The sequence below is a fragment of the Physeter macrocephalus genome, chromosome 14 (assembly GCF_002837175.3).
Source record: "Physeter macrocephalus isolate SW-GA chromosome 14, ASM283717v5, whole genome shotgun sequence".
NCBI lineage: Eukaryota > Metazoa > Chordata > Mammalia > Artiodactyla > Physeteridae > Physeter > Physeter macrocephalus.
In genome coordinates this window covers 115,351,493-115,376,208 of record NC_041227.1, presented here as the reverse complement: position 1 = coordinate 115,376,208, position 24,716 = coordinate 115,351,493, and the positions used below count along the sequence as shown (strand labels likewise).

At 38.0% G+C, this 24,716-nt stretch overlaps 1 protein-coding gene across 2 annotated transcripts in view; it reads left to right on the top strand.

Moving 5' to 3' along the window:
• Positions 1-24,716, top strand: part of FBXL20 (F-box and leucine rich repeat protein 20) — a 119,719-nt gene that overhangs the window by 49,052 nt on the left and 45,951 nt on the right. Inside the window, exon 1 of one of the 2 annotated variants that reach the window (XM_024130136.3) lies at positions 7,498-7,619. The exons of the other annotated variant lie outside the window; for it this stretch is intronic. Coding sequence (XP_023985904.2) covers positions 7,540-7,619 — 80 coding nt within the window. The 5' untranslated portion in view covers positions 7,498-7,539. Of the gene's footprint in view, positions 1-7,497; positions 7,620-24,716 lie in introns of those variants that run through there. 2 annotated transcript variants of the gene reach the window in all.

The window sequence follows — 24,716 nt, the reverse complement described above, 5'->3', positions numbered from 1 at the left end:
CTGTTACCATAAACTGAGTACACTAAGACTAAGACACACTTATTTTTAATATTAAGCATTATTTTGTACTACAGTAGTTTACCTTGAGACTCAGAAAGATATATGGAAGTTATTTGACTCTTTGGTAACTGGCTGCATCCTGTTGTGGTTATATTTTTATATTTTATTAGAGTTTTTCTGTTTTTGCCATGAAACTCAAATTCCTTACTGTGGCCTACAAGACCTCGCATGATATGGCAGGGGAATAACATGATCTGGTTTATATTTTTAAAGGATTAGTCTGGGTACTATGTTCCAACCAGATTGGGGGATTGGAGTGGAGAGCAACAAGAAAACTTTTAAAGAAATCCAGGCAAGAGATGAGGGTAACACAGATAACATTTTCTGTAATTTTTTACACTGCGTTGCCTGCCCCGGCCCTTTCTAGCTTTAGTCACTGTTTCTTTCTCTTTTTCCCTCCCTTCCCCTCCTTCCTTCCTTTTTTAGATATAAATTGACATATAATCTATTAGTTTCAGGTATACAACGTAATGATTCAATATTTGTATATATTGCAAAATGGGGGCTTCCCTGGCAGTCCAGTGGTTAAGACTCCATGCTTCAACTGCAGGGGGCACGGGTTCGATCCCTGGTCGGGGAACTAAGATCCTGTATGCCACGTGGCACAGCCAAAAAAAAAAAAAAGATATATTGCAAAATGATCACAACAATAAATCTAGTTAATATCTATCACCATGGGACTTCCCTGGCGGTCCAGTCGTTAAGACTTCGCCTTCCAATGCAGGGGGTGTGGGTTTGATCCCTGGTCGGGGAGCTAAGATCCCACATGCCTCGTGGCCAAAAAAACCAAAATATAAAACAGAAGCAATATTGTAATAAATTCAATAATGACTTTAAAATTGGTCCACATCAAAAAAAAAAAAATCTAAATAAAAAAGAAAGGGACTTCCCTGGTGGCACAGTGATTAAAAGTCCACCTGCCAATGCAGGGGACACGGGTTCAAGCCCTGGTCCAGGAAGATCCCACATGCAGTGGAGTAGCTAAGCCCGTGCACCACAACTACGGAGCCTGCGCTCTAGAGCCCGCGAGCCACAGCTTCTGAGCCCGCGTGCCACAACTACTGAAGCCCATGCACCTAGAGCCCATGCTCCGCAATAAGAGAAGAAGCCACCGCAATTAGAAGCCTGTGCGCCGCGATGAAGAGTAGCCCCCGCTCGCCGCAACTAGAGAAAGCCCGCACACAGCAGTGAAGACCCAACGCAGCCAAAAAAATAAATAAATAAATAAAAATTTATGAAAAGAAAAGAAAAATATCCATCACCACACGTAGTTACAAAATTTTTTTTCTTGTGATGGGAACTTTTAAGATCTACTCTCTTAGCAACTTTCCAAACATATGTTACAGTATTAACTGTAGTCACAAAGCTGTATATTACATCCTGAGGACTTATTTATAAATAACTGGAAGTTATGTATAACTTTTGGCCACCTTTACCTATTTCACCCACCCCCCCGCCTCTGGAAACCACCAAGATGTTCTCTGTATCTATGAGTTCCATTTTTTGTTTTGTTTTTTGTTGTTTTTTAGATCCCACATATAAATGGGATCATACAGTATGTGTCTTTCTCTCTCTGACTTATTTCATGTAGCATAATGCCTTCAAGGTTTATTCATGTTGTGGCATATGGCAAGATTTCTTTCTTTTTTAGAGCTGAATAATATTCCATTGTGTGTATGTATACATACACACACATGTACATACACACACATATCTCACATTTTTTTATCCATTCATCCACCAGTGGACACTTAGGTTTCTTCCATGTCTTGACTATTATAAATAATGCTGCAACAAATATGGGGGATGCAGCTATCTTCTCAAATTAGGGTTTTTGTTTCCTTCAGATAAATACCCAGAAGTAGAATTGCTGGATTATATGGTAGTTCTATCTTTACTTTTTTTAAAAACCTCATACTGTTTTCAGTAATGGCTATACCAATTTACATTCCCACCAACAGTGTATGAGGGTTCTCTCTTCTCCACATCCTCACCAACACTTGTTATTTCTTGTCTTTTTGATAATTGCCATTCTGACTGGAGTGAGGGGATATGTCATTATGGTTTTGATTTAGTTACTGTTTTGACTTTACTCTAGTACCTGTTGATGAGCTGTAAGGTCTATAGTTGCCAAAACAGATGGTATTTTGGGGAAGATTGGATAAAGAGGAATTTCTGTATCAACCAGTTTTTGTTACCACAAACAACTCCTAAATCTCAGTGGCTTTTTCTTACCATTACATGAAGCTACGGATTAGCTGAGGCTCTCTTTCAGGCAATGGGTCAACTTTTTGTTTAAAACCATTTAAGCCAAATAGGAAAGAGGCTTTTGTGGTATCTTTGAAATTACACTAAACAGATAACAATTTATTAGTATAAATATTAATAAATTCTATCCAGGTCATTTGTAATTTTTTGAAATTCGTTGAATGTAATATTTCCTTAAGAACTTTGAATACCTTGATAAATATCTTGTGGGGAGATATGTGTTGTTACAAGACTATGTGTTGTTACTCATTTTTGTCCACTAATTTTAGCATCCATTGCTGTTACCTGAAACAGTTACCACTGTTATGTTTGCCAAAGTTTTATATTTCTATAATTCTTCCTGCATATAAATTCTATTTCTACTATTCTAATTAATAATAATTAGAATTCTACTGTAAGGAAGAGCCTTCACTTCAATTACATTTACTTATTTATTCAGTTATTTATAACAGTATAAACTCATGGATATTTGTTTTATTTTATGAATTATATTGTTACTATCATGACTTATTGTTCAGCCTTTTTATGTCTTCTAAATTTGTGTGTGTGTGTGTGTGTGTGTGTCTGTGTGTGTGTGTTTGGAATTTCATACCATGTCTGTGTATTAGCTATTTTATTTTGTTTTTTAAAATATTGTAACAAATTCAATAAAGACTTTTTAAAACTATGGACTTATTTATTTATTTGGTTGCACCGGGTCTTAGTTGCGGCTCATGGGCTCCTTAGTTGCAGCACGTGGGCTCCTTAGTTGTGGCTCCAGAGCTCCTTAGTTGCGGCTCACCGGCTCCTTATGTGGCGTGCATGGGATCTAGTTCCTTGACCAGGGATCAAACCCGGGCCCCCCTGCATTGGGAGCATGGAGTCTTATTCACTGCGCCACCTGGGAAGTCCCTGTATTAGCTATTTTTAAAAATACAGATTAATAAGTAGCATAGAATATTTGGTTTGATTAGATTTTAAGTTACATGTTAACACTGTTTGATCCACCATATATCAATCTACAAGGAGAAAAGTTGTGTTACTAGGGCCGTACTATTTTCTTGCAAATCCAGAGCCACAAGCAAGTTACCAATGAATTAAGGAAGTGTTCTTGTTTTTTCTTAACTGTAACTTACTTTAACTTACTAACTTTCCTCCTTCCTTTTTGAAACAAAGTTTATTAGTAATGCTCTAGCAAGCTGGAATCCACTGCTTGCATAATGTGAAATTCAGTTAGCAGGATTGACAGTACTTTCTTTGAGAGCAGAACCATGTGCATTTATTTAGAAGTACCTCTTGAAAAATGAATGTCAGTGTTTATAAGACAGTGACTCTTATGTGTTTTCCAAGAGCTAATGTAAAGTGAAATTACATTACATTCATTAAAGTGAAATGTAAAGTGAATCTTTGTTTCTCAAAGATTCCTTCTGAGGATGATATTGATAACTGTGATAATAATGTGAGTGGTAAGACTGTTTGAGCCCACACATGCCCTTTTGGCTATAAAACAAAGTGCAGTTTCAGAATGAGGATTATCATTGCTTATAAGAATCTCAAACTTTTTCCATTAATTTTTCAACTCTTGGGGTGTTGGGTCATAATTGTCATGTAATATGTACGTGTGAGTTGGTAGATGAACTTTCTGAACTTAGATGGAAAGAATGAATTGGCTGGGATTTTTTGTCTAAAAGGGATAATCATGCTGTGTCGGGGGTCCCCAAGACTACTCCTAGGTTTGGTGATTTACTGGGAGGACTCAAGGCTCAGCATATAGTCATACTCATGGGTATGATTTATTACAGGAAAAAGATACAAAGCAAAATTAGCAAAAGGAAAAGGTGCATGGAGTGAAATAGAGAGGAAACCCGGTGTAGGCTTATAAGAGTCCTTTCCCAGTGGAGTCACACAGGATGTGCTTAATTCCTCCAGAATTAAGTTATAACAAAAAAAGTAAAATGTTGTCTGCCAGGGAAGCTTATCAGGGAATAGTGGGAACCCTCCCCAATCCAAATTCTCAAATGCCATCCAAGGGTCAGCATTGCAAGCAGGCCTTTCTAATAAGGATAGGCCTGCTATGTGAACTCTTTTCTGTACACATGCTATCTTATATTCTCTTCCAGGAAGCTTACAACATTGATGATATCTAGTAGATTTTCATTCAGTGTAATTGCCAGGAATTCAGGGCAGATAGGGGTTTGTGTGTTTTCTTACTTTTAAAGGCACATAATGGTGAAGAACGTGGACTCTGGAATCTGGACACCTGGATTCTGTCATTTACTAGCTGTAAATTGAGGATTTTAGTACCTACCTCTTAGAGTTGTCCTAAGGATCAAAAGGGTTGATAAATGTAAAGTGCTTATTAGAAGAGTGCCTGGCACATAGGAAGTGCAATAAAACTGTTATGTATATTACTGTTAATTCTGTTTTTTACTCATAGACCATAAAATGATGTGATTAGATGCTAAGACTACCAAAAGTGATCATCTCTCAACTTTAAGGTGCATTGGCAGATGTTCCTGAATGAAAGAACAGAAAACCAATATTGCTCTTACTGAGCATTTAGTTTTCTAGCCTTCTCAATTGTCCAGAACAAATCAAAGAAACAGAAAGCAAGCTGGAAGAACAAATATGCATTTTACTCAGAGGATGCATGCCAGCCATTTCTCAGGCCCTATGTACTCCTTTTCTTTTTTTTTCCTTTAGACACAGTTATTACAAATTTGATTATGAATAGCAGTACATAAAAATGGGATCAGAAGAGTTATGTTAATAGAGGGTCCACTGAGTTTTAAAGAAGTAGCAATCTGATAGTAAGGGAGAATATATAAAAACTAATTTTAAAAACAAAAGCAGGGGACTTCCCTGGTGGTCCAGTTGTTAAGACTCCACGCTTCCAGTGCAGGGACCACCTGGTCGGGGATCTAAGATCCTGCGTGGCCTGTGGTGCTGCCAACAAAAAAAAGAGAAAGGAGAAAAAGAAAAAAACCAACCAACAAACATGTAGGATTGAAAACAGAACAGTGGATCCCAGGTGGGAAGGGGTAGTGGGGAGGGCGAAAGGTGTAAAGGGGGTCAGCTGTATGGTGGATGGATGGAAAATAAATTTTTGGTGGTGAGCTTTTTACAGGGTATACAGAAATAGAAATTTTTTTTTTTTAATAAATAAATAAATTTATTTATTTATTTATTTTTGGCTGAGATGGGTCTTTGTTGCTGTGTGTGGGCTTTCTCTAGTTGTGGTGAGCGGGGGCTACTCTTCGTTGCGGTGCGCGGGCTTCTCATTGCGGTGGCTTCTCTTGTTGCAGAACAGGGGCTATAGGCGTGCGGGCTTCAGTAGTTGTGGCACGTGGGCTCAGTAGTTGGTGGAGCACGGGCTTAGTTGCTCTGCAGCATGTGGGATCTTCCCGGACCAGGGCCGAACCCGTGTCTCCTGCATTGGCAGGCGGATTCTTAACCACTGCGCCACCAGGGAAGCCCCCTGGGTGTGATTTTTGTTCCTTTTTATATCTAGAATCGCACAAATCATGTGAACAACACATAGCAGGTTTATGTTTTTTATCATTTTAATTACCGTGTATATTCAAGTGAGCAAAGTGCCTTGGTGGTTGAGGTACGTAGCATTCAATTAAATACTTTGAATATACAAGATAAAGAGCTTAGCATTTCTAGTATAAAAATGATTATCTTTTATATTTTGTGGATTTGAGTTGGGCATAGTCTAGTATATTGGGTGCTTAGCTTAGTGATATTGTTTTATACTTACTAACTTGGTTTTTCCCCAAGATCTCAAGCTTAAGATATATGTTGTGTGCTAAGAAGTCTCCCAGGCAGGTCTCAATTTTGGATTCGTTAGCTGTCTTTGCAAGACATTGTTATTTATGTCCTCAACCCTAGATTATTCAGGGTATACTTTATAACTACTTCATGCATTCTTTCCTATAAGTATACCTGGAGAAGAATGATCTTAATGGTGTAGAGTCTTAGAAACCGTGGAATTTGAGAACTTGTTTAGGAGGAAATGTGAAGGCTTCATTTTGAAAGTCTGCCTTATAGAAAAGGGATATGATTTTTTCTTAATACCTTCCATTAATGGGTAGAGAATTTAGGGAAGCGGATTATTCTTTGATGTCAGGCAATTTCCAAAAACATGTAATTGTCAGGAAGCATTACTTTTATTGTAACATAGTGTGTTTGCTGCACTGAAACTTGGTAGATGATCCAACTTTCCATCAGCAAGTCCTGTAGCTTCTTTAAAAATCCTTTTGTCTAGTTCTTTTATTTTCCACTTCCACCACCCCTGTAATCTTACCTGCATCATCTTTTACTTGAACTATAATTTTAATATATTTCTAGCTTATCTCCTTGATGCCAGTCCAAAATTAGTATTTGCTTATTTCTGTGTTCTTCATTGTAGAGCAGGGGCTCCTTAAGTACAGAGATAACATCTTACTGTTCTTGTATTTCGTTGCCTAGAAAAGTGCCTAATACAGGGTGTTCAGTAAATGTTCATTGTATGAAGTCAAGAGGCATCTATGTAATACTTAATAGCAGGGACTGAACATATTCCTCTCAGCTTCAGTGACATGTGTATTGTTTTTAGTTGCTTTTTATTGGATATATAGGTATTTGGTTTTTTTATGTAGCTTACTAGACAAGCTTATAGTGACGGCTCTGTTAAAAGTACCCATTGTGAGTTATTTCATTAATTTGTTAAATGATCCTGCATGCATCCAGAATGCATATGGTGGTGGTTATGAGGCATTATTACTTTTCTGCATGATATATAAAACCTGAAAGAGAACATTTCCTATCCTAGGTTTCTGAACATCTCTGTGAACAAATAAATGTGAGTTAGATTTGGAGAATAACCTTACCTTAATGGCATTTTCAAATGGTCACTCTGTACTGATATGCAGATAAACCTTTTGTAACTCAGTTTCCTTATATGTACAATGAAGCTGAAGGGTAGTATGAAGATTCAGTACACTAATACATAAAATACACTTAAAATAGCACCTGGCACATAATGTCATCCTTCTGACTGCTATTAGTTCATTTTTTTCTAAAGACAGGGAACAAATTAAATGTCTCAGACATTTTTTAGCCTAAAGAGTTTCTGAAAATATGACTTTGGCTTATAACACCCGCTGTACTTATTCACCTCTCTCCTAAGAGGATTACCTCTAAACTGTTGAGTTGAACATAATAAAATGTTAAGTGACACTTGACACAATGATTTTGTTTTTGCAGATGTTCTCAAATAGTGATGAAGCTGTAATTAATAAAAAACTTCCCAAAGAACTCCTCTTACGGTAAGTCTAACTTTATGCTGGTTTGTGTGTGTGTGTGTGTGTGTGTGTGTGTGTGTGTGTGTGTATCATATTTGCCTGTTTAAAAAAATTTTAGACTTGTTGCTAATTTTCATATATGTATAGGATCTGGATTATGTAGATTTTAAAATTTATTGATTCTTTTGTTAAACAATCTTATTCTAGGGATTATAGCCTTTTAAAAATTAAAAAGACAAGTTATTTGACACATTCCTCTGTTAGACTTATGATTTTACCATCCTTATTTTTAATGTGTAGAAACTACATTTGGGATCACTTGTAACATAAAACACACAGCTCCCAATTTATATACCTCTGACTTAGGAATCACCTGGGAAGAAACAGGCATCCAGGGAAGTTATTTTCAGTGCCCATTATTTGGGCACATAATCATACCATTCTTTGTTCACTTTTGTAGACTATCATGACTGAGAAAGGCACATTCTCTTTGCAAATGTTAGAAGTTAACAAGTTACTGTGCTCGGGACATTTTTTTCTTGCTCATAGCTGCTACTGCAGTCGAGCCCATAACCAGCCCAGTCCCTGCTTCAGGGTGAAAAATTCTGCCCTAGTGCTGGTAAAGAGTATTCCTGGCATTCCTAAGTATTTGCATGCTGAGTCCTCCACTAGATTGCAAGATCCATGGAAGCAGGGACTAAATCCTATAAATCTTTACGTAGGACTTACACTTTGAAGATGCTAAGAAAAAGGAACTGAATTGAACTTGGAATGGATGTTTTCTGTGAAAGCAAAACATACATATGTGCTGGTTGACTATGGTGTAAACAACCTCCTAGACTACCCAGAGCCATTGGAAAATGTATCCTGAATATCTTGGGTATCCCTCAAATTTCAGCGAAATTTTAGCCATCTTAAAGAAAAATATTTTTAAAACAGGTTATGTTCTTCACTGTTACCATAAACTGAGTACACTAAGACTAAGACACACTTATTTTTAATATTAAGCATTATTTTGTACTACAGTAGTTTACCTTGAGACTCAGAAAGATATATGGAAGTTATTTGACTCTTTGGTAACTGGCTGCATCCTGTTGTGGTTATATTTTTATATTTTATTAGAGTTTTTCTGTTTTTGCCATGAAACTCAAATTCCTTACTGTGGCCTACAAGACCTCGCATGATATGGCAGGGGAATAACATGATCTGGTTTATATTTTTAAAGGATTAGTCTGGGTACTATGTTCCAACCAGATTGGGGGATTGGAGTGGAGAGCAACAAGAAAACTTTTAAAGAAATCCAGGCAAGAGATGAGGGTAACACAGATAACATTTTCTGTAATTTTTTACACTGCGTTGCCTGCCCCGGCCCTTTCTAGCTTTAGTCACTGTTTCTTTCTCTTTTTCCCTCCCTTCCCCTCCTTCCTTCCTTTTTTAGATATAAATTGACATATAATCTATTAGTTTCAGGTATACAACGTAATGATTCAATATTTGTATATATTGCAAAATGGGGGCTTCCCTGGCAGTCCAGTGGTTAAGACTCCATGCTTCAACTGCAGGGGGCACGGGTTCGATCCCTGGTCGGGGAACTAAGATCCTGTATGCCACGTGGCACAGCCAAAAAAAAAAAAAAGATATATTGCAAAATGATCACAACAATAAATCTAGTTAATATCTATCACCATGGGACTTCCCTGGCGGTCCAGTCGTTAAGACTTCGCCTTCCAATGCAGGGGGTGTGGGTTTGATCCCTGGTCGGGGAGCTAAGATCCCACATGCCTCGTGGCCAAAAAAACCAAAATATAAAACAGAAGCAATATTGTAATAAATTCAATAATGACTTTAAAATTGGTCCACATCAAAAAAAAAAAAATCTAAATAAAAAAGAAAGGGACTTCCCTGGTGGCACAGTGATTAAAAGTCCACCTGCCAATGCAGGGGACACGGGTTCAAGCCCTGGTCCAGGAAGATCCCACACGCAGTGGAGTAGCTAAGCCCGTGCACCACAACTACGGAGCCTGCGCTCTAGAGCCCGCGAGCCACAGCTTCTGAGCCCGCGTGCCACAACTACTGAAGCCCATGCACCTAGAGCCCATGCTCCGCAATAAGAGAAGAAGCCACCGCAATTAGAAGCCTGTGCGCCGCGATGAAGAGTAGCCCCCGCTCGCCGCAACTAGAGAAAGCCCGCACACAGCAGTGAAGACCCAACGCAGCCAAAAAAATAAATAAATAAATAAAAATTTATGAAAAGAAAAGAAAAATATCCATCACCACACGTAGTTACAAAATTTTTTTTCTTGTGATGGGAACTTTTAAGATCTACTCTCTTAGCAACTTTCCAAACATATGTTACAGTATTAACTGTAGTCACAAAGCTGTATATTACATCCTGAGGACTTATTTATAAATAACTGGAAGTTATGTATAACTTTTGGCCACCTTTACCTATTTCACCCACCCCCCCGCCTCTGGAAACCACCAAGATGTTCTCTGTATCTATGAGTTCCATTTTTTGTTTTGTTTTTTGTTGTTTTTTAGATCCCACATATAAATGGGATCATACAGTATGTGTCTTTCTCTCTCTGACTTATTTCATGTAGCATAATGCCTTCAAGGTTTATTCATGTTGTGGCATATGGCAAGATTTCTTTCTTTTTTAGAGCTGAATAATATTCCATTGTGTGTATGTATACATACACACACATGTACATACACACACATATCTCACATTTTTTTATCCATTCATCCACCAGTGGACACTTAGGTTTCTTCCATGTCTTGACTATTATAAATAATGCTGCAACAAATATGGGGGATGCAGCTATCTTCTCAAATTAGGGTTTTTGTTTCCTTCAGATAAATACCCAGAAGTAGAATTGCTGGATTATATGGTAGTTCTATCTTTACTTTTTTTAAAAACCTCATACTGTTTTCAGTAATGGCTATACCAATTTACATTCCCACCAACAGTGTATGAGGGTTCTCTCTTCTCCACATCCTCACCAACACTTGTTATTTCTTGTCTTTTTGATAATTGCCATTCTGACTGGAGTGAGGGGATATGTCATTATGGTTTTGATTTAGTTACTGTTTTGACTTTACTCTAGTACCTGTTGATGAGCTGTAAGGTCTATAGTTGCCAAAACAGATGGTATTTTGGGGAAGATTGGATAAAGAGGAATTTCTGTATCAACCAGTTTTTGTTACCACAAACAACTCCTAAATCTCAGTGGCTTTTTCTTACCATTACATGAAGCTACGGATTAGCTGAGGCTCTCTTTCAGGCAATGGGTCAACTTTTTGTTTAAAACCATTTAAGCCAAATAGGAAAGAGGCTTTTGTGGTATCTTTGAAATTACACTAAACAGATAACAATTTATTAGTATAAATATTAATAAATTCTATCCAGGTCATTTGTAATTTTTTGAAATTCGTTGAATGTAATATTTCCTTAAGAACTTTGAATACCTTGATAAATATCTTGTGGGGAGATATGTGTTGTTACCCGTGTTATCTTGTGGGGAGATATGTGTTGTTACAAGACTATGTGTTGTTACTCATTTTTGTCCACTAATTTTAGCATCCATTGCTGTTACCTGAAACAGTTACCACTGTTATGTTTGCCAAAGTTTTATATTTCTATAATTCTTCCTGCATATAAATTCTATTTCTACTATTCTAATTAATAATAATTAGAATTCTACTGTAAGGAAGAGCCTTCACTTCAATTACATTTACTTATTTATTCAGTTATTTATAACAGTATAAACTCATGGATATTTGTTTTATTTTATGAATTATATTGTTACTATCATGACTTATTGTTCAGCCTTTTTATGTCTTCTAAATTTGTGTGTGTGTGTGTGTGTGTGTGTCTGTGTGTGTGTGTTTGGAATTTCATACCATGTCTGTGTATTAGCTATTTTATTTTGTTTTTTAAAATATTGTAACAAATTCAATAAAGACTTTTTAAAACTATGGACTTATTTATTTATTTGGTTGCACCGGGTCTTAGTTGCGGCTCATGGGCTCCTTAGTTGCAGCACGTGGGCTCCTTAGTTGTGGCTCCAGAGCTCCTTAGTTGCGGCTCACCGGCTCCTTATGTGGCGTGCATGGGATCTAGTTCCTTGACCAGGGATCAAACCCGGGCCCCCCTGCATTGGGAGCATGGAGTCTTATTCACTGCGCCACCTGGGAAGTCCCTGTATTAGCTATTTTTAAAAATACAGATTAATAAGTAGCATAGAATATTTGGTTTGATTAGATTTTAAGTTACATGTTAACACTGTTTGATCCACCATATATCAATCTACAAGGAGAAAAGTTGTGTTACTAGGGCCGTACTATTTTCTTGCAAATCCAGAGCCACAAGCAAGTTACCAATGAATTAAGGAAGTGTTCTTGTTTTTTCTTAACTGTAACTTACTTTAACTTACTAACTTTCCTCCTTCCTTTTTGAAACAAAGTTTATTAGTAATGCTCTAGCAAGCTGGAATCCACTGCTTGCATAATGTGAAATTCAGTTAGCAGGATTGACAGTACTTTCTTTGAGAGCAGAACCATGTGCATTTATTTAGAAGTACCTCTTGAAAAATGAATGTCAGTGTTTATAAGACAGTGACTCTTATGTGTTTTCCAAGAGCTAATGTAAAGTGAAATTACATTACATTCATTAAAGTGAAATGTAAAGTGAATCTTTGTTTCTCAAAGATTCCTTCTGAGGATGATATTGATAACTGTGATAATAATGTGAGTGGTAAGACTGTTTGAGCCCACACATGCCCTTTTGGCTATAAAACAAAGTGCAGTTTCAGAATGAGGATTATCATTGCTTATAAGAATCTCAAACTTTTTCCATTAATTTTTCAACTCTTGGGGTGTTGGGTCATAATTGTCATGTAATATGTACGTGTGAGTTGGTAGATGAACTTTCTGAACTTAGATGGAAAGAATGAATTGGCTGGGATTTTTTGTCTAAAAGGGATAATCATGCTGTGTCGGGGGTCCCCAAGACTACTCCTAGGTTTGGTGATTTACTGGGAGGACTCAAGGCTCAGCATATAGTCATACTCATGGGTATGATTTATTACAGGAAAAAGATACAAAGCAAAATTAGCAAAAGGAAAAGGTGCATGGAGTGAAATAGAGAGGAAACCCGGTGTAGGCTTATAAGAGTCCTTTCCCAGTGGAGTCACACAGGATGTGCTTAATTCCTCCAGAATTAAGTTATAACAAAAAAAGTAAAATGTTGTCTGCCAGGGAAGCTTATCAGGGAATAGTGGGAACCCTCCCCAATCCAAATTCTCAAATGCCATCCAAGGGTCAGCATTGCAAGCAGGCCTTTCTAATAAGGATAGGCCTGCTATGTGAACTCTTTTCTGTACACATGCTATCTTATATTCTCTTCCAGGAAGCTTACAACATTGATGATATCTAGTAGATTTTCATTCAGTGTAATTGCCAGGAATTCAGGGCAGATAGGGGTTTGTGTGTTTTCTTACTTTTAAAGGCACATAATGGTGAAGAACGTGGACTCTGGAATCTGGACACCTGGATTCTGTCATTTACTAGCTGTAAATTGAGGATTTTAGTACCTACCTCTTAGAGTTGTCCTAAGGATCAAAAGGGTTGATAAATGTAAAGTGCTTATTAGAAGAGTGCCTGGCACATAGGAAGTGCAATAAAACTGTTATGTATATTACTGTTAATTCTGTTTTTTACTCATAGACCATAAAATGATGTGATTAGATGCTAAGACTACCAAAAGTGATCATCTCTCAACTTTAAGGTGCATTGGCAGATGTTCCTGAATGAAAGAACAGAAAACCAATATTGCTCTTACTGAGCATTTAGTTTTCTAGCCTTCTCAATTGTCCAGAACAAATCAAAGAAACAGAAAGCAAGCTGGAAGAACAAATATGCATTTTACTCAGAGGATGCATGCCAGCCATTTCTCAGGCCCTATGTACTCCTTTTCTTTTTTTTTCCTTTAGACACAGTTATTACAAATTTGATTATGAATAGCAGTACATAAAAATGGGATCAGAAGAGTTATGTTAATAGAGGGTCCACTGAGTTTTAAAGAAGTAGCAATCTGATAGTAAGGGAGAATATATAAAAACTAATTTTAAAAACAAAAGCAGGGGACTTCCCTGGTGGTCCAGTTGTTAAGACTCCACGCTTCCAGTGCAGGGACCACCTGGTCGGGGATCTAAGATCCTGCGTGGCCTGTGGTGCTGCCAACAAAAAAAAGAGAAAGGAGAAAAAGAAAAAAACCAACCAACAAACATGTAGGATTGAAAACAGAACAGTGGATCCCAGGTGGGAAGGGGTAGTGGGGAGGGCGAAAGGTGTAAAGGGGGTCAGCTGTATGGTGGATGGATGGAAAATAAATTTTTGGTGGTGAGCTTTTTACAGGGTATACAGAAATAGAAATATAGTGTACACATGAAGCTTATACAGTGTTATAAATCAGTGTTACTTCAATTAAAAATAAATAGTAACATTCAAAACCAATACAGTGCAGGGTTGCTTATTTAATGAGAAGTTTTAGTCACTTAGTTACCCATGAGGATTTCACTGTATAGGATGACAAGTGATGTTCTTTATGAAAGCTATGCAATATCAAGAAATAATTAAATTATATTCCCTTAAACCTTTTGGGGAGGAAGTGGTTCAAGTGGTAAATTTAATTAAATACCAAGAAAAATAAGTCAGTACATTTTGTTCTTTACTGATTTTTAACACAATAGTTACATATATGGCTATAAACATATATTTAGGCTGGTTTTTTCCTATACCATGTATGCATGATGCATTTTCATTTGAGTTTGCTACTGCAATTAATCGATATATTTTCTCGGTGAGAGAGTTTTGCATTAGCAGAATGGCACAGTTTAAAAATTACTACAGACCTCATTCTTGTACTGTGTATTCCTTCAACTTTCTTTCTTTTAAAGAATTTGTATTTGTAGAGAGGTTTTAGGTTTACAATAAAATGATAGGAAGGTACTGAGATTTCTCACATACCCCCAGCCTCACACATGCATAAACCCCCCACCCCCATTATCAACATAACCCACCAGAATGGCACTTTTTTTTTTTTTTTGGCCAAGGATGAACCTACGTTAACACGTCATAATTATCTAAAGTCCATAGTTTACCTTAGGGTTCACTCTTGATGTTGTAGATTCCATGGGTTTGTACAAATGTGTAATAATATATCCATCATTACAATATCATACATAGTATTTTTACTGCCCTAAAAATCCTTCATGCTCTGCCTATTCATCTCTCTCCCTTTTGATCTCCATAGTTTTGCTTTTTCCAAAATGTTATATAGTTGGAATTTCTTTTAACCTTACTATAGGAGCAAACATGCAGTGTACCGGGCATTATGTTAGATATAGAAATAAACAGGAGTCATTGTCCTCAGAAGCTCAGCGAGTAGTAGAAAAGACCAACAAGAAGATAATCAATATAGAGCTATAATGGAGGTTTGCCTAGACCATTACAGCAAGCTCACATGTAGGACTTTACAACCAACCTTGGAGAGTTCAGAAGATGCTTTCAAGGAAATGAGACATGAGTTGAGTCGTAAAGGGGTAAGTAGGGATTAACTGGACAGAGAAGAAGAGTGAGGGAGAAGAACATTTCAGATATGAGATTATTGTTTCCCCTTTGTGGACAGAGGCAAAGGGTCTTTGATTCAGCTATACTACAAGATTTGAGGCTCAATCTCTTGCATAATACACAGTATTGTTGTTTAGGATTTTTTTCTCCTAAGGTTTGCCTGGCAAGCAAACTGTCATTTGTGATACCGTTTATATTGGAGAGTTTACAAACTTTGCACATGCAGTCCATTAGTAAATTGGATGCTGCCTGTCTGTAGAACTTCATCTCCTCCCTGGTTTGCATGTTTCTTCATAATTGCCATTTGCTTTTTTTTTTTTTTTTTTTTTGGCTGTGCCACACGGCATACAGGATCTTAGTTCCCCGACCAGGGATCGAACCTGTGCCCCCTTCAGTGGAAGCGTGGAGTCCGAACCACTGGACCGCCAGGGAAGTCCCATGATTTGCTATTTTAATATTTCCAAGCCTAACACTTCATTGCCTGGAGGAACAACAACAACAACAAAATATTCTGAGGAGTAAATTGGATGTTTTATTTTAGGTCTGTCAGGGAGAGACTTCAGCTCTTGTTTGGCTCCAGATTTTCTTAGCCGGTAGCAACTCCTGTGCTGCCTTGATAGCATGGTAGTGATGGACTATTAATAAGATTAGGCACACTGCCTTTGTTTAGGTCATGTATATATGTGGACACACAGAGCTGTTTGTGTTTTGAGACTAAGAGCCACCTGGCTATGTGAAGATACTATTTTTTTTCCAAGTCCTTTTTGTCTTCCTATCATTAAACATCCTAATACCGTGAACTCCCACCAGGCTCAGCTTGATATTGTGAAGCTAGTTTTTGTTTTTTTGGGTTTTTTTGGCTGCGTTGGGTCTTTACGGTGGCTTCTCTTTGTTGTGGAGCACGGGCTATAGGTGCGCGGGCTTCAGTATTTGTTCTATCCCATTTTTTTCCTTTATTTTTTAATATCAATATAGACTCATGGATTCCTACTTTATTCAGTATGTTGTAATCCCATTTGGGTTATCCTTGTTTTCTGCTCAAAATGTTTCAGACTTAGCCAGTGGGAGCCCCTACAGTTATATTCTGTGTTCTTGGAATATGTCCCCATCATTGTTTGAATATATCCTCGTTTTTTGACACAACATATTCTAGGACCTTCTTGTACTTTTCCCGACCCAGTCCTGGAATCAGACTTTTTTTTTTTTTTTTTGCGATACGCGGGCCTCTCACTGTTGTGGCCTCTCCCGTTGCGGAGCACAGGCTCCGGACGCGCAGGCTCAGCGGCCATGGCTCACGGGCCCAGCCGCTCCACGGCATGTGGGATCCTCCCGGACCGGGGCACGAACCCGCGTCGCCTGCATCGGCAGGTAGACTCTCAACCACTGCGCCACCAGGGAAGCCCGGAATCAGACATTTTTGCAAGGAGCTCAGGGATGTTTTTTAGTGGAGAATGGTATTTAGAAGCTAAGGTCTCTACCCTAGCTATGCTTATTGCTACTGGAGCATCATTGCTCGTAGATCTTCTCATCAGGTAGAGCTAAGAAATACATGTTCGGGGGTGGGTGGTACGTAAACATATCTTTATGCAATTTTATGTCTGTCTGTATATATAGGTGGATAGATAGATTAAAAATGACAATTCTCTTACATAACCAGTTTACACTCTATATTTTTTTAATATCTTTATTTATTTATGGCTGCATTTCGTCTTCATTGCTATGCACAGGCTTTTCTCTAGTTGCGGCGAGCGGGGGCTACTCTTCATTGTGGTGACTTCTCTTGCTGTGGAGCATGGGCTGTAGGCGCACGGGCTTCAGTAGTTGTAGCACGTGGGCTCAGTAGCTGTGGCTCGTGGGCTCTAGAGCACAGGCTTAGTTGCTCCGCGGCATGTGGGATCTTCCTGGACCAGGGCTCGAACCCATGTCTCCTGCATTGGCGGGCAGATTCTTAACCACTGCGCCACCAGGGAAGCCCCAGATGGTTGTTTTTATATTTTGTTCAGAGTTTGAAGTTAGAAGATTAGAACAGTGAAAATTTACTCAGCCATGACCAGAAATAGAACCGATTTTGTTTATTTCTGAGTCTATAAAACAGACATGATTTCAGAAGTCAGATCTGTACAACAGGAGATATGTCCCTCCACCCCCACCTTTCTACCCCATCCCCATCCTCCATTTTGAATCATTTCACAAGAGTTCTGACAGAAGAACGATTCTTTTTTTTTAGTATTTATTTATTTTATTTTGGCTGCACTGGGTCTTAGTTGCGGCATGTGGGATCTTTAGTTACGGCATGTGGGATCTTTAGTTACGGCATGCAGACTCTTCAGTTGTAGCATGCATGTGGGATCTAGTTCCCTGACCAGGGATCAAACCCAGGCCCCCTGCACTGGGAGTGTGGAGTCTTACCCACACCACCAGGGAAGTCCCTGAAGAACGATTCTTGACCTTCACTTCTCTTGAGTATTAGATTTCAAACTCAGGCAGATGCCATCTTTGACATCCATTTTTTTTGTCAGTGGTTATGGATTAACTAAAAGATTGATCTTCACCTAGAGATGTGAATTTGTAAATTAATGATAAAACTTTGCTGCCATGCACTATTGTCATCTCTCTAGCCTGGTATATTTCAGTCTGTGATCGGGGGTTAAAAACATGAAGGTGTACTTGGTCTGCAGTTTGCTTTAAAAATATCTGAATTGTTGACCTCTAAATTCACATCTTTTATAAATATTTTTGAGAGTGATAAATTAGTAACCTTTATAACATTAGTAAGAATCACCTGGAGAGTGGTTTTTTAAAAAAATTCTGCAGATATCTGGGCTCCATGCTCAGAAATTCTGAATCCGTAGGTTTGGGCTAGGACCCAGGAATTTATATTTCTATCAAACACTCTAGGTATTGGGTGGGCCAAAAAGTGCCTTTGGTTTTTTTAAGTAAAAATAAAAGACACATTTTTCATTTTTACCAAGAACTTTATTGAACAGCGTATTCACCCTTTTGTTTCACTACCTTCTGCCGTTTTTCAGGCAACTTCATAATTCCATCTTCCCAAAACTTTTTATCTTTTTGAGCAAAGAACTGTTCCGGTTGCCTTTTACAGTCTTCCATGGAATTGAAATTTTTTCCATTAAGAGAATTTTGTAAAGACGGAAATAAACGGAAATCCGAAGGTGCAATGTCTGGTGAATGCACCGGATGAATCAAAACTTCCCAGCCAAGCTGTAACAGTTTTTGCCTGGTCATCAGAGAAACATGCGGTCTTGCGTTATCCTGATGGAAGATTATGCGTTTTCTGTTGACTATTTCTGGACGCTTTTTGTCGAGTGCTGCTTTCAGTTGGTCTAACTGGGAGCAGTACTTGTTGGAATTTATCGTTTGGTTTTCTGGAAGGAGGTCATGATAGAGGACTCCCTTCCAATCCCACCATATGCACAACATCACCTTCTTTAGATGAAGACCGGCCTTTGGTGTGGTTGGTGGTGGTTCATTTCACTTGCCCAGTGATCTCTCCTGCTCCACATTGTTGTACAGTATCCACTTTTCATCACCCATAACAATTTGTTTTAAAAATGGAACGTTTTCATTATGTTTCAGTTGAGAATCGCATGTGGAAATATGGTCAAGAAGGGTTTTTTCGCTTAACTTATGTGGAACCCAAACATCAAAGCGATTCACATAACTAAGCTGGTGCACATGATTTTCAGCACTTGATTTGGATATTTTGAGTATGTCAGCCTTCTCCCACGTGGTTTAACATTGATTGTTCTCAGTTATTGTTTTGATTTGATCGCTGTCAACTTTAACTGGTCTACCCAGCCATGGAGTATCGTCCAGCGAGAAATCTCCAGCACGAAACTTCGTAAGCACCTGTGACATGTTCGATCAGTCACAGCACCTTTCCATTCGCTGTACAAATCTTTCTTTGCGTTTCAATTGCGTTTTTACCTTTCTTGAAATAATAAAGCATACATAATATGCCAAAAATGTTGCTTTTTTTCTTCCATCTTCAATATTAAAATGGCTACACAAAAATTCACCAATTTTGATAAGTCTTTTTTTAAACACACACTGATATGACAGCTATCACATACAGTCTAACAAAATTGTTTCAAATGAAGTTAAAGACAACTAAGTGCTACTAGAGCCACCTTATGGAAAAAAACGAACAGACCTTTTGGCCCACTCAATACATTGGTACAAGTGATCCATGAACCGCACTTTAGTAAACAGTGAAGCAAAAGAATACGAACTAAACCTTGGGAAACGCCTTCATCTGAAAACAGAAGTATAGTAAGTGGCAGATACAAGATGGTATCTGAGAAGCCGGAAGAGGAGGTTCTTAATAAGGGAATGGTCAGTATGTTTGGAGGGATAAGGCTTATTGAAGACTGATAACGGCCTTTGGATAGCACAAGAAAACCATTAGTGCTCTTCAAGGTACAACTGCAATTGAGTAGTAAAGATAGAAATTAGATTGTAAAGTGAGAAAAAAGGGGTGATGACAAAAAACCCTTTTCTCTTTGACTATCTCCACCCATATTGACCCCATTGTTTTTTTACTTTCAGCAGCACTTATATTTTCAGGTCACACATTATATTGGTTAATCATAAGCTGCCCTGTGTCTACATGTTTCTTTCTACAAGACTATAAGCTTCTGGAGGGCAAATATGTTATCTTATATTATTGAATTTCCTCTCTGCCTAATAGAGTGCTGGATATAACTAAGAACTCTGTGGACACTTATGACTTAACCTTTTTTCTTGTGTGACTGTGAATTAACAAGATTAACTTTTTTTGTTTGTTTTGCTGTCCAAGAACATTGTGTGTTATTAATTATTTTTGTCTTGATTCATGTCCTTAATGATACAGTTTCTTAATAAATTTCATTCTATTTCTATTATTGCTAGTTGCAGGGAAAGCTATCAGTTTTTCATCTTTTAGCCACACGTTTAATATTAGTTCTAGGAATTTTTAGTTGTTTCTTAGATTTTCTATATATTTGTGTCTCCTGCCAGAAAAAAAAAGCTCTTCCAATTATTTATAGTAATTTTTTTTCATCATTGCTTTAGCCACAACCTCCAAAATAAATGTTGAATGAAGGTGATGCTATCAGTCATTCTTGTCTTGTTCCTAACCTTACCATAGTTTTCAAAATCCATTCCTTGTTAGACTCTAGGTGTTTCCCCAGTTATCTGCTATCATAGCACAGCTATAATGATCTTTCTTCTTTTGAGTATTTGAAACCATCCTTTATGATTCCATTAGGATAAAATCCTAGACGTGGATTATTAAGGTGAAGAGTATTTTCCTTGACAATCTCAAATTTACAGAAAAGTTGCATTATGGTACAAAAAACTTTTCTTCCTGAACCATTAGAATAAATTGCAAACCTGACACCCCATGAGTAGGTCCTTAATATTTTATTTTGTATTTTCCAATCCAACACCATATGAGTCTAGTTTCCTCCCTTTCCAGATTTGAATTCCCTTCTGTGACAAACTTGACTGTTGTTATCCTTAATGTATTTTGTTATTTACTCAGGCTTCCTGACTGTAACCAGTCTCTGACTGCTGCTGCTCCCTTTCACAAGGATTCCATCTTCACCCCACTGGGTTCACACAACTCATGCCAGACCACTCCCCTCCTCTTGCATGGACACCCTTCTACTCTGCTTGGGTTCCAAATCCCATGGTGGATTTCTGCTCCATGTGGTTGCCCTCTTCATATGGCCCAGGCATGGACACATTATGGTAGGTCACCCCAGTGTATGGATGCCCTCACTTCTTTTGGGCTTCAACTCGTCATATGAATCACCTACACGGACATCCTTCTCAGCCCCCTCAACCTTTGACACCCCACACCAGGCTGCCCCTTCACCCTGCTTGTCCAATATCTCACTAGGTCACCCTCTTTGTGGATGCTGTCCTTCCTCATATAACTCAGCATTCTACTCCTATACTCAAATATATTTACCCAAAAACTTATACATGAAAGTTCATAGCAGCATTATTCATAGTAACCAAAAAGTGGAAACAATCCAAATGTCCATCAACTGAAGAATGGATAAACAAAGTATGATATATCTATATAATGGAATATTATTCAGCCATAAAAAGGAATGAAGTACAGATGTGTGCTACAACATAAATATATGATTAAAAACACAGTAAGTGAAAGAAGCCAGATACAAAGGCCACATACTGTATTAGTCTGTTTATATGAAATGTCCAGAATAGATAAATCCATGGAGATAGGGGTTGTCAGGGGCTGCAGTAAAGGGGCAATGGGGAGTGACTGCTAATGTGTACAAGGTTTCTTTTAGGGGCGATGAGAATGTTCTGAAATTAGATGGTGGTGATGATTGCACACCATTGTGGACATACTAAAACTCACTGGACTGTGTGCTTTAAAATGGTAAATTTTATGGTTTGTGAATTTCCTCATTTGTATATAACTTGTATATAAATTTATTTTAATTTATAGTAATATAATTTATAATAAATGTGTAATAATAAATATAGTTGTGGTAAAATATAATTACATAATAAATTTTTATTTATATAAAATTTGAAATGAAAAATTCTGCCCTTTATTGGGAGGAAGTGATGGCCTGAACCTTATGATAGTAATAGGCTAGAGAGAAAATAGGCTCAGTCAAGAGATTTTTAAGAGTTACGTTTGGTGACATATTTGCTGGTTGATTTGATGCATTGTCAGTGGGGGTATGTATTGGAAAGGAGTGAAAGATGATGCCCAAGTTTTTTTGCTTTCTACTAAGTAGGTAGTGGGGATACTCACTAAGGTAAAGAAAGTAGGAGGAGAAACAGGGCTAATGGGAGGAAAACAATGAAAATGAGTTCAGTTTTGATAATTGAAAATATCAAAGTAGAGCTGGCAAAAGGCAGATGTATATACAAGTCATGCTTATCAGCATGATTTAGAAGTCATCAACATATATATAGGAACTAAAGCCATGAAAGAGACACTGTATTATATTTAGCTCTTTTGGATTTACCAGTACCCGTGGGAAATAAGGAAACCAGAAGTAAACACAAGGCCTCTCAGACACTGAAATAAAGAGCTTTGGGGCCAAAACATCATATATAGCCTAGTGGTTGTCCTGTAGATTGGCAGCCTTTGGGTCAGGTGTCCAACCAGGTTCCGACAGATACCAGCTTGGCATCGTCACCTGGTGGTTGATGTGGAACTCTTTAGCAAAGAGCTGTGCATGGTAGATGTTGAGGTTTGGCCATACGTCCAGACAATTGTACTCTTACATATCCTCTCTTGGCTTAAATATTTTATATTAAGGTGATTGATGTCTTATGAGTTAGCAATATTTTATGTGTGTCTTAATCTAATATATGTAAATCAGTATGTCAGCTATAACTGAAACCTATTTGATTTTTATTTACTTTATTTAAATTGTCTCCAGAGCATCTGGGGTGGCTTAGATCAGGAGCAAATATAATAAATACAAATAAATAATCAGAGTCATGAGAAATGTAAAGAAAAGTAGAAAACCAAAGCCAGAAAGTAAACAGATGCACCCTTGTACGAGCCTACATAGTTGCTATAGATGGGTCTCAAATTTAGCTTTAAACTTCTTGATAGCATAAATGAAATGTCATTCTTAACAGAAAAGAAGAAATATACATATTATTCCATAAAAACAGAGTACTTCCTAGCACTAGTTTCTAAGAGAAATTTCTCAAATGGGAGTTAACTTAGATTTGGTAGTTAAAATTCCATGGCTAAATCAGTCACAGATTTCATATGGTTACATCTTGTACATGGGATTACCAGATATGGATAGATTAGGCTTGCATAATTTCTGCTGAATATAACCTTGGTTAAAATAATAGTTAAGGACTTCCCTGGTGGCGCAGTGGTTAAGAATCCGCCTGCCAGCGCAGGGGACAGGGGTGCGAGCCCTGGTCCAGGAAGATCCCACGTGCCGTGGAGCAACTAAGCCTGTGTGCCACAACTACTGAGCCTGCGCTCTAGAGCCCACGAGCCACAACTACTGAGCCCACGTGCCATAACTACTGAAGCCTGTGCTCCTAGAGCCCGTGATCCACAACTTGAGAAGCCACCACAATGAGAAGCCCATGCACTGCAATGAAGAGTAGCCCCGGCTCGCTGCTACTAGAGAGAGCCTGCACCCAGCAACGAAGACCCAACACAGCCAAAAATAAAATGAAATAAATAAATTAAAATTAAAAAAAATAATAATAGTTAACTGTAAGTAACTGGATAACAAGTCTAATTGTCTGATGTGTCTCCTCTTTGTATTTCTTATTTGAAATAAGGTCATTTCAAAAATGAATAGGAGGGCCTTCCCTGGTGGCGCAGTGGTTGAGAATCTGCGTGCCAATGCAGGGGACACGGGTTCGAGCCCTGGTCTGGGAAGGTCCCACAGGCTGTGGAGCAACTAGGCCCGTGAGCCACAGCTACTGAGCCTGCGCATCTGGAGCTTGTGCTCCGCAACAAGAGAGGCCACGATAGTGAGAGGCCCACGCACTGCAATGAAGAGTGGCCCCCACTCACTGCAACTAGAGAAAGCCCTTGCATAGAAACTAAGATCCAACACAGCCAAAAATAAATAAATAAATAAATACAATTTTTTAAAAAATGTATAGGAGACTTAGTTTTCTCTCCTTTATGGCCAGGGTTGTGCATCTGGTTTATTTAAAAGTGATTTTGCATCGATGTTCAAGTTTTTAAAGGAATGGCGGACCAAAGCACAGCCCTGACTTAGGAGGTTGAAGATTATCTGATCTAGCAGATTATGTCTACCAGCTTTGATTCACTTAGTAATATGGAAGATGTCATCTTTGTGTTCACATTAATAACTAAGCAAGTACAGAGAGCTTTTATAACTTAATATATAACAACTCATTCTTGTCTAAAGAGTCAAACTCAAGTCCATTATAGCTACAGGTAGTATACGTTGATTTTGGCAGAATTCTTCACAAGATCATGGTTAATTACAATAATGTCATAATTATACCTGGAGTCCTCTTATCAGTTGTCTTAAATGGCATCATGCTCTTATTCAACCTGTGTTTGTCACTCATCCGTATGTCAGGAGCATTTTCAAGAATGCCAATGATGAGAAACACATTTTCCCTTTCCTAGAATGTAAATTATATTCCACAGGATTCTTTTTTTTTTTTTTTTTTTCCACCTGGCATATCTGCATTTTTGCTTCTTTGGAGGCAGAGACTTTACTCATGTTCCATTTCCCTCCCATAGTAGTAGACCACCCATTTTTAGTTGAGTGTCCAGCCACTACAACAAAGACAATACATCCCAGTAAAACAGGAGCCTGGCAAACCTACATCTGTAGTCTGCTAATAAAGACACTAGCATATAGTTTTTTTGTTTTTTTGTTTTTTTTTAATTTTTTTTTTTTTTTTTTTTAGTACGCGGGCCTCTCACTGTTGTGGCCTCTCCCGTTGCGGAGCACAGGCTCCGGA